Raw genomic sequence first — 11,003 nt, forward strand, 5'->3', positions numbered from 1 at the left:
TACCAATGAAGAAATTCAGTTTTCAACATATATCACCTCTCAAACAAAGTCTGGATTTTCCTGGTTCAGGTCAGATTTCTTCAAGACCCCCTTAACATGATGTGGATGATACTGCTTCACAATATTGCTGCTGCATTTCTCAGTGTCAGTTGGATATTAACCTGGATTATGCTCATTCCAATCCAAAATAGTCACGTAGCTTTGATTATGCCAAAGTGCTCTGTGGAAACATGATATTGATATTTTACCAACTAAGGTGGACTGAAACAGGGCAGTCGAGGCTCAGAACCACCTGTTGATTTTGTCGACTGGGTTCTTTGGACAAAAGCTGACAAATTTACAGTATTTTCATGTAAATTGCAATGCACTGCTCGACCTCTCGTCATATCAGTTCACATGCAGCTGCTTCTTTTGTTGCTATTCTGAAAGTGAAGAGTTAAAAAGTGGACAACGATTTAGAAACATTTAGAAAAATGCAAGACGGTAGTAGGTGGCTGGTCTGTCACCATGTCAGTGACCTGACTGATGATGAAACCTCAACATTTGACACAGACAAACTCAGACTCACAGCCAGGCAGTTACAGTAAAATATTTTATTTAGAAATGATTATTCATTTTGAAAATAAGTTTAAGAAATCCAGTGATATATGTAAATAATCAATAATCAGGTTAAAGTGCAAAAATACATTTTCTTGATATAATGTATCTGTACAAAAATAACATTGGAATGTGATATTGAAAGGAGGAAAATGTGTCTATGCTAACATGGCTTGGATCATTCTCAGTTTTTGTAAAAAAAAAAAAATAATTGCATAAGAGTCATGTCCCTTTCATAAAGTCTTTGGATTATAAGCTTCTGAGCTAAGTATTCGCACTGAGCAGCCACAAGGGTTTTTTTTTTTTTTTTTTCTTAAAATCCTTTTCACATTCCACACATCCACTGGGTTCTTTGCCAAGTCAGGCTTTGACAACTAAGCTTACACTTCTCCACTAAGGCATATTTCTGCATTATTTCTTTAAGAACTGGCTGGTGAAATATTTCATCCTTGAAAAAAAGAGTATTCCCATCGAAGCAGAGGGCTCAACCTCCGACAGCTGAGATGAAAAAGTCTTTGGTTGTTCTTTGACTGTTGTTGTCTTTGGTCTTGTTTTTCCAGTGTCCCCGTCCCTTCCCTGCTGGCAGAGTCAATCACTTGATCTTGGCTGGCTTCAGTTCCTTGACCTGCATGTGTAATGTTTTATGGACAGCCAGAGTTCTGGACTGACAGAAGCCCTTCCCACACTCCTGACACTTGAAGGGCTTTTCTTTGGAATGAATGTACCTGCAGGGGGAACACAACGAGAGCAGTCGGTTAGTATTTAGCAAGAATCTTGTCAGATTTCAGGGCATCAACATTACTACTGAACTGAGATGCTGGCTTCCAAAGAAAAGAACCAAACTCATTATTTCAACGATTTGATGCAAATGTGTGGTTAGACAGACAAATCCCACAGAAAATTAGTGTTTATACTGAAGCTCTCGCTTTTGCTTTCACACGAGACAAGGTCGTCTGAGTCAAAACCCTATGGGTCTTTTGGCTCTTTATAGCATGTTACACGACTGACAGCACCATTTTACTGTGTTCAAACATAATGCTCGAGGGGTACATACAGTGTCATATTTTGCGTAGTGACACTGATCAAGGCAGTATTTGATGAGCTGGGAGTGAGAACGAGTTCTAACAAGTCACATCTTTGCAACGTTAAAAAATAAAATCTTAATTTTCCCTGCGGTGTGTTTGTTTTATCAGTGATTTGTGCTCAATCAGTAATTTTGATATTTCCAATGCTCCCTGGAGGCGTTCTAATAGGTTTGGTAACATGATGCTAATTATACGCTCATGTCAGTACTAAATAGTGTATTACATTCAAACAGGCATTTAGATACTGAGTTTTATTTGCATTTGTACTGTATTTGTACTAATATCTGAACATGTGGGATCATTCAACAGGTCCCCATAGTAAACCTTTGTTCTGTTTCACAAATTTCATTACACTGATTGGTTTACATAACTCCATGTAACACACCTACAGGATCTTTAAACCTGCTCTGCTTATTGTCATATTTTGACACCCTGATCCCTGCTCATTAACCTGTGCCTGCATGTCAGGTTACTGCTGACACAATGTTGAATTATGACACAGATAACGGCTTAATATATTAACTACATAATGAGTCATGGTCTTGACAAGTTTGGTGTGCTGGTATTTACATACACATGCCAATCAAAAGGTAAAATCCGTGTATTGTTGGCACTATTGGCATTTAGCATTTTCATTAAGCCACACAGCATGTCCACACAGGAGGCATATGAGTGTTTCTCAGTTGTCCATCTTGCACACTTCTGAAGTAACAGACTGCGAAGCAGCTCATGTTTCATTTGCATTATAGACCCATGATGTTCTATTTTCCTTTATATGATTGTCGCTGGGCTCAAATGCTGCTGAAACACAGGTGATGATGTACCTGAATGCATCCTGTGAAGATACAGAATGATGACTGGAGCTGTTGCTCCTCTGCTAATGTGCTAGGATACACCTTCTGTGTAGACACCATGTCATGTCTTTGAGGAGATTATCAATAAAGTCAATCTTGGAACCCTGTCATCATGGAAATGGATAATATAAATATCCAGGCCAGGACTTCCTCTGCAGTTTGATCAGCAACTTGACACATGAGAATGACGAGAAACAAAAATGAGCTAATAAAGAGCCAAATCATCATCAGCCGAAAGCCAATGAGTTCTGAGATTGTATTTCAGCCAACGTGTTCCGCCTTTTATGCTCTCTGCACAGACTACAAATGGAAACCAGAATGCTTTGGATGCCAAAATCTCAGTCCTTTGCCTGCATTCATCTGTGTCTGTTTATAGAGATTCATCTGAACATATCTAAAGGTAAATGTGTTTATAGCTCTCTGAATGGCCACCTAACTGGAGAATTAACATAACCTATGTATTTCAATGTCATCCTTATATGTGCACAACAGTAGTGGACAGGAGTGTGGACTGTGATGCTGCAATGCAAGATGCAATGGGGATAATGGGGCACACTTTTGGGCAGTCTCAACTTGATGGCAGCTATATACAAAGTGACAGAAGTATTTGCATAAATACTAAACAATGAGGTTGAGAGAAAGCTTTAGACCTCACCCATTACCACACCTAGCCAACTGCTGCATGAAGAGGGCATTGTTGTTGCATTGACAGTTACAGAATGTAACCCTTTATTCCCACAGAAAGTCTTCTGTATATTGTTTGACTTGATAAAACTCTGGTTCTCACCTGTGGTCCCGGAGGTGGTCCTGTCTTCTGAAGGCTTTGTGGCAGATATCACAGGTATATGGCCTCTCGTCCGTGTGCGTCCTCTCGTGGATCAAAAGGTTGTAGGATTTGGTAAAATGGCGGCCGCAGAACTTGCAGACAAACTCTTTCTTGGTTTTAGAGGGCAGTCGACCTCGGCTGGACTTGCGCTCCGGGGAGGACAGTTTCGTCACATCCAGGAGACATCCCAGGCCACCTGAGGTCGGGTGGTGAGACGATGCCTGTGCAGCGGCAGCAGCGCCCGCCATGCTCAGGTCCTCCGCCTTCAGATGGTCCTCCTGGGTGGCTGCTGCTGCCAGATTGGCAAAGTCAAAGCGGGGCTTGTTTTTAGAGATCTGCAGCAGCCCCGCCGAGTCCTGCTTGGGCTGCAGGAGGTGAGGGAATATGGGTATAGAGGCCATGGAGGAGAACTGGCCAGGCAGCTTGGAGATGGTGCAGCGGGGCAGGGCCAAAGGTGGGTAGCCAAGGGTCCACTGATGAAGGTGGATGGCATGTAGGGCGCTGAAGCTGTAGATGCTGTGAAAATGATCTGCTGGCAGCTGGAGGCCTGTGGAGCTCTGGAGCAGAGAGTAGTTGGCCAGCTGGAGGGACGGGTGGAGGGGGACTGGTGCTGGCAGAGTCTTGCTGCCCATGGCTGCTTCACAAAATCCAACAGGACTTCTGCTAGAGACAGAAAACATTAGCAGATGAAAATATGCAACTTTTGGGCCAAGTCACATTGATTTATTTATAATGCTTTCATAAGGAAGTTCATTGAAGACAGCAACTGTCATTTCCAGGAGGTTTGATCACAAATTTCTACTGGAAAACAAATATGCGCACAAACATAGATGCATAGCATAACTACAACAGCATTTATACGAGAAACCGGATTAGTTTTGGAATGGATGAAACTTCGAAATGATGACTGTTAAACCCTAGTTTACAGGAAGTTGGTCTGTTATCATATCATCATCTCCTCTCACATTGTACTTTTCAGCTGTGGAAAATGAGTGTTCCATCTTCAATATCAAGGTTTGTTCAATTTAACAGAATTGTTGGTGAAAACAATGACTATGAGAGACGATGGGAATAGGGATGTGACATCTTAGTCTTAAGTATGGAGCTGAAGTCAAGGTGGTTACTAGCTTGGCAAGAAGACTGGACTGTGCTTGACAAGAAAAAGTTCTGGCAGCAACTCTAAAACATGATCCATGAGTCCATTTTTACGTTTCTAATTGTGTGAACAAAACAAATGAGATACAAAGAGATAATCATTGAGCTTTGAAAGTGTTTGACCCGCACTGACCCTGCTGTTTCCACTCCTTATGCTAGGCTGGCTACATCTTGACTCCAGCTCTGTACTTCACACACCAGTACAAGATTGATATCCACATTTTTATCTCACCTTTGGAAAAATCTGACTCATCCTAAACGAAGCACAGCACATTGGCATTCCTCACACAATACCATACAATTACTACAGCTTGGTCAGTGACCATACGCTTCAAATTATGGCAATGTAGATACTCCTGTAATATCAATTCTGGATGCACACGTTAAGCATGTTAGCGTAAGGCTGATGTAGTTTAAAGAGTGAGAAAGTCGTTTGCGTTTAGAGGTGGATAAATGGATCAAACACACACAGGACTTCCATCCTGGAGTTGGCTGTTTGTGCCCCAGAAGTGACATATGTACGTACATTAAACCAAACCACGATTTCTTCCACAGTTCAACCAGCTAGTCTTGTTCCTGACCCTAACTGTGACTAAGCTATAAGTAAGCTTTATTTTCAATGACTGACTGGATGTTGCATATTTATTGTTGCTAACTCGACCACAGAGCCCTGCATGTGCAAACCGACACTTCAGGGCTACCTACAGTGTTAGACTTTGAAGTGCTGGGCCATTGACCGTGCTGCCATTATTGGCGAATTGGGACATTAGATCGTAACTTAATGACTGATTCCTTGACTGATTTCTTAAACAATAACATCAATCCTCCAGGAAACGTTGGGGACAGTAAGTAAGTCTTTGTTGCTTACAGGACTTTTAGGTGGTGGAACGTTTGCAGGGATTTTTATGGTTGAACTTTTTGGCTTGGACTAGTGTGAAATTCTGCAAAGGTCAAATATTTTGAATTACCTGATGAAATCCACAGACATGTTTTGATATGCGTATTACTGCTACACTCACTCCCCACCCCCACACACCCAGAACCCTGGAGCTTCCCCACACCCCATCACACACACACAGACACACACACACACACACACACACACACACACACTCACACACACACTTATATCAGGAGTCAATACACATCCAGTCTGGCTTGAATGGGACGTCTTGATCAGATTATTGGGGCTGTGAAAGGCTGGATCCACACAGCGGACTCCACTTCACTTTCTACAACATTTGCACATAATAACTACTGTATGATTATTAGAGAACGATCGTGGTTATGGTTGAAAAGCAGGTCTGTAACCAAATACTCCTGCATGAAAGTCTCTACACACCACCACCAACCCAACTTCCTCCATTATTTATCTGTAACCTGTTTTTAACATTAGAAAAAAGAAAACATTACTATTACCTGCAGATTGTATTATCATATCAGACCCAAACCCAAACATTCTGCAGTTTTGTGTATTTATTTATTTATTTATTTTTTTTTTTTTACTCGTTTAAGAGTTGAAGAAACTCCGGCCTGCTCCTGATAACGTGCGGCTCCAATAGTCATCTAGCAGCTCTAATTACAGTAGAGACAGGGAATAGGGATCAAGCCGTCGCTGAAGGTCCTCACAAATGTACTAAGATGCTAAGATAAACATGCGTGTACGTGTGTGGTAAATGTCTCAGCAAAACGAGCACAAAACAATTGGCAGCATTAACACACACACACACACACACACACACACATCACACAGAAAAAAAGGCAGTGTGTGTGTGTGTGTGGGTGTTTCCTGTTCCCAGAAACATGCCCGGGGCTGTTGAGGGCAGAGAAACAGAATGACAGCATTCAGCCAGAGAAATACCTGTGAGCTGTTAAATCAGGTTTGATAAGCAGGAATAACAATAGACAATAATGTATCTTTGTCTCAGGCAGACGCTGATGGACGTCCCAGTCCTCACAGGCCACGCCCCTCCCGCCTCCTCACGGTTGCTGCCGCATCACCGCCTTAACACACTAATGACTCATCTGTGTATCCGCACATTACAATGCTTCTCACTTGTTAATGCTCCACTAATAAAATCTTTTGTAATATAACACTGCAAGTTCTTCTTTCCCCAGGTGCTACTGCAGGTATGCTACTCTGCAGAAAGAAAGACGGAGTCAACACACACACAACACTGCATGTGGACGGGTCTATTTTTTTTTAGAATGATTGTTTTTAATTCTGACAGGATATTTTTTTCATCAAAGTCTTGAACTGAAAAGTCATTTCATCTCACGCTGTTGGCTGTTTCTAACAGAACATTACCGCAGCTGTGATTTATTAGATTTCATTTGATTGGATTTGGTTAGTTGTGACAGCATTTGTCAGGATGAGGACTTTTAGCTTTATTTTATTTTTTTTCCGAGAAAAGGAAAATTACTTCGATTAAGAGTGAACCTCTGCTGTGTACAAACATGGTGTTTCTCCTGCTGGATGCTCGAGCCCAGAGTTAAATGTGCCAGGGATGTTCTGTGTGAAGCAACGCATGGAATATGTTGAATATTTAAATCTGATGTAAAGATCTGATGAGGATTAGTTTTCATTTGGATAAAAAAAACAATCATCAACATTATATTACATAATAATACAGATACACATTGAATATTTTATAATGAATCATTCTAATTAGAGAAGGTAGAGTATGAGTCGTTGTTAAATGCATGACGCTGTAAATTCATCCGCGAGCGTGAGCCGCTGAATAACTTTCTGATTTCATCGGCGCCTGCACAGCAGAGGACATTAATACAATAAATGGTATTCCAGTCAGCCAGGTGAGGTTGTACCACTCAGAGTGATTCATTCATTCATTGTCTGCTTGTTGTTACGTTGTCCTGAAAGAATCTGAGCAGCACCGTGCAGCCAGAGAGAGCTCAGGAGGTTTTAATACGTGGACTTAATAAGAAAATGAGAAATGGCTGAACCTGAGGCCTGAGGCCCGGCCGCTCATCTGCTAAACTCCAGTGAAGGGGTTGTAATGAGGAGCAGCGGAGCTCAAACAGCCCCCTGTGGTCTGTTCCTCTCTGATCATGACGCAGAAGTAATTGACTTTTACTTAGGAGGTCATTAGAGGAGATAAGTGCAGCGCTGCTGAGCCTCTCTTCACCTTTAACCCTTTGATGTCTGCATACCAGGGGCCTCCAGATCCACACAGCCATGTGGGGCCCTCCGCTCCGGATGAGACTGTGAGATTCAGCACCTCAGAGGGCCTCGTTGTCAAGGCCTGAGATGCCGCTTCTCACCTCCGTGTAAACATGATCAGGCTGGGTGTAGTACACACTCCACAGCCGGAGATTATTAATGGAGGTGAAGTTAAACTATGGAAAACACGGATTCAGCCTCCAGGTGAAGTTTATGTTCTACACTTAAAAAGCTGCTTTGTGAGTCCACTCATCTAGAATGTTTCCACATTTTGTCAACAGAACATGAAATAAATGAAGGCTAGCAGATAAATGCTGTGGTAAATGTTCCATCAGAAGTCCAGCACAAAACTCAATTCCACAAATCACTCATACGTAGAGCCACAATGAATTTTTCCTCATTTGAAGATTTAAAAGGGCAAAATCCAAATTTAAAAAAAAAGAAAAAAAAAAAAATAGTAATTTCACATGACTTAATAGGATTTTTTTTTCTTTCTTGGGACCCCATAATTTTTTTCCTATAGACTCCCAGAAGGTCCTCACCCAAGTTGGGATCCACCATGGCTTTATGAATGTATGTTGAAAGTAAAAAGTAGCTGTGGATTACAGTGGACAGGGTAAAATGAGACATTGTAGTCACATTCAGACTGAAGCTTCCACACTCTCCCTGGACAAGCGGGCCACATCTCAAACAAATCTATATGCACCAGGAATATATATATATATATATCTGTATATATTATATATATATATATATATATAGTATATATATATATATATTGGTCTGCTTTTTTTTAACACCATTGCAACTGAGAAAAACTGAGATTTCTCTGTCTTTTCTTGCTCTTTTCTCTTTTCCGTATTGATTTTTAAAAAGCGACACAAGTTATGAGCCACACCTTACGGCCTCTTCACACCGTCTCCTCACCCCACTCATCTGATCTTTATTTGTATCTTGGCGTTGATAGGAGTAGAGGGTCGCAGGGGCGTGGTTAGGACCCCCTATACCTTGCAGCTGTTTAATCCAGCCTACATGAGAAGGCAGTGTTGACTCTACGTTCACCACAGGTGTATTCACCTGAGCAAAGTACACGCAAAGCAATGAAATCAGCATCTGCAGGCAGTGACTGAATATATGCAGCGACTGCTCCATCTCACTAAATGTTTGTCTCAAACAACAAAACTTTTCAGCCTGTTTCCAATTAAAACCAACGTCTTTGTTTTATTTGATGAAACTTATTTTTTAAAATTCTTTTATATCTGTTTGATTGTGAAGCCTGAGTCATCGTTCATGTTTGAAGGTACGCCCACTGAATCTTTGAGCATGTTCTGAGAAACAACAACAACAAAAAAAAGCTTCCAGTGGAAACGTTGTTACTGCGTTAGCAGACGTTAAATATAAATCAGTGAACAGAAAAGCTCCTGTCTTGTCCAGCAGACAGATTTGTATTCTACATCTAAAACAAATGCATTCATAAAAATAAACACAGCAGTTTGGATTCACAAGGCCGGCTCTCAGAGCTGGAACACATTTAACTTTTTTTACATATTAGAGGCAAATACTCTAACACTTTTTAATGCACTACATTTATCTAACTTTAGTGAAAGTTGTGGATGCTGCTGCTCTAAGAGGTCAATCACACAGGCTTTTAAGGGGGTCCGTGTCAGTGCCCCCAGTCCAGCCGCCTCCACCTTAAGGTAAGGAGAGGTGATGAGGGAGGTCATCCTTCTCCACCTCCACCTCTCAGACCTCTGTCCTATCTGATGAATGTGGCTGTTTCATTACGCGGAGCGGCATCATTAATTAGTAAAACGCGGAGGTGATTTTTTTTAATTAACACCGAGACTCATCAAAGATTCATGAGCGAACCCGACAAGATAAAGACAGCTTAGCCTTTAGCCTTTAGTCTCAGCGTGTGTAAAAGAAAGTTTGAGTTCACCATGAGTAAAAGTGTGTTTGGTGTCTTGGTGTGTGTGTTCCTCCTGTCCCGTGTGTATTAAAGTTTACGCACATCTCTGTAGTTAGTGATCACTGAAGATGTTTTATCAGCGTGGCTGTGCAGAAAGCGCAGGACACACACCTGTTGTACAATCCGCACTGCAAATCTAAAAAAAGTAAACTTCAATCCTGCAGACTTTTTTACAATTTGATCTGATCCATCAATTATGATAGAATTATTTGAAATAAGTGATGTTGAGTGGAGGTTCGCATTTTAAATTTCATAAAATCCAAACACGTCTTTTCACTGTTCAGACAATGCGTTTCATTTAGAATACATATTTTTTAAAAATTAAATAAATTTTAAAAAAAGACTCACCAATAAAATATTTTTTTTAATTCTCCCTCTGCAGCTCGGGGGTCCCGCCGGAGGTTCAGGGTGTTGGAGCCCGTTGACCGGCCTTTGTTTATCGGCGTGGATGAGTTAATGAGACGGCAGCATGTTCCTCCTGCGCTGCTGCTGGTTTCCTCCTGAGTGAGTTTCAAGGCACTGTGGCTGCAGGCGTGAGCAGGCACGGCGGTGCGTGGCGTTCTGCGGTGAGGTGCGGTGTGTGTGACTGCGCGGTGTAATGCGTCGTGATGGTGTGGCTGCGGTGTCGGGACTCCTCTCCTCTCCTCTCCACTGTTCTGCTGCTCTCAGCTGCCGCTGCCTCTTTATTGCAGCGCATAGTCCGACTCGTACTGGCGCGTCACTCAGCCAGCCCACATACAACGCAAGACAACACAACAGGAGATCATCGCTGCTATATGATCCTGCGCTGTCAGCCAGGAAAAAAAAGCCTTATGTGTGCTGTGTTTAACGGCGCACAGTGGACACGGAGCGGCGGCGCGCACGGCTCCAATGAACCCCCAAAAAGTTAGAAAGTTTGAGGAGGATTTACTTTATGAAACATGTTGTCAGTGCAGAACGTCTCTCTCTCTCTGTCTGTCTGTCCTGCAGCCTCTGTTCTATATGAACATGCATACAATGTGTTTGTAAAAATCATCTTCATTTATGATAAGTTGTGAAAAATGAATACGGTGAATTCCCTGCATGCATCTGTACAGCTCTTTTTATTTAGAGAAAAAATAGTGTACATATATTTATATCTTTATTTTCCTCATTTCTTACTTCACGCACAAAAAAAGCTTTGTTTGTTTGTGTGTTTATGATTGATCCCCAAGACCAAATACAACTATTTTAATCCTAATAAACCTGATGAGAATGAATAACAACTGTCCTTTACTTTTCATTTGAAGACAGGTGAGAGGAGAATGTTTGAGTGAGGTGAGCTCTGAGCTCATTTCTTCACAATACACTGTAGGTG

General features: G+C 41.7%; 1 protein-coding gene across 2 annotated transcripts; it reads right to left on the bottom strand.

Moving 5' to 3' along the window:
- Nucleotides 1–597: 597 nt before the first annotated feature.
- On the bottom strand, nucleotides 598–10,754 carry osr1 (odd-skipped related transcription factor 1). 2 transcript variants are annotated; one of them, XM_019265277.2, is made up of 3 exons: nucleotides 10,016–10,754; nucleotides 3,324–4,022; nucleotides 598–1,322 (listed from the first exon to the last, which is right to left on the bottom strand). In XM_019265277.2, the coding sequence occupies exons 2-3, from the start codon at nucleotides 3,992–3,994 to the stop codon at nucleotides 1,190–1,192; spliced, it is 804 nt and encodes a 267-aa protein (XP_019120822.1). In that variant the 5' UTR covers nucleotides 3,995–4,022; nucleotides 10,016–10,754; the 3' UTR covers nucleotides 598–1,189. The 2 variants fall into 2 exon arrangements, with proteins under 2 accessions (XP_019120822.1, XP_027142834.1); XM_027287033.1 differs by having other exon boundaries at nucleotides 3,324–4,025.
- Between the last annotated feature and the right edge of the window lie 249 nt (nucleotides 10,755–11,003).

The sequence above is a fragment of the Larimichthys crocea genome, chromosome I, assembly GCF_000972845.2.
Source record: "Larimichthys crocea isolate SSNF chromosome I, L_crocea_2.0, whole genome shotgun sequence".
In the NCBI taxonomy this organism is placed as follows: Eukaryota; Metazoa; Chordata; class Actinopteri; family Sciaenidae; genus Larimichthys; species Larimichthys crocea.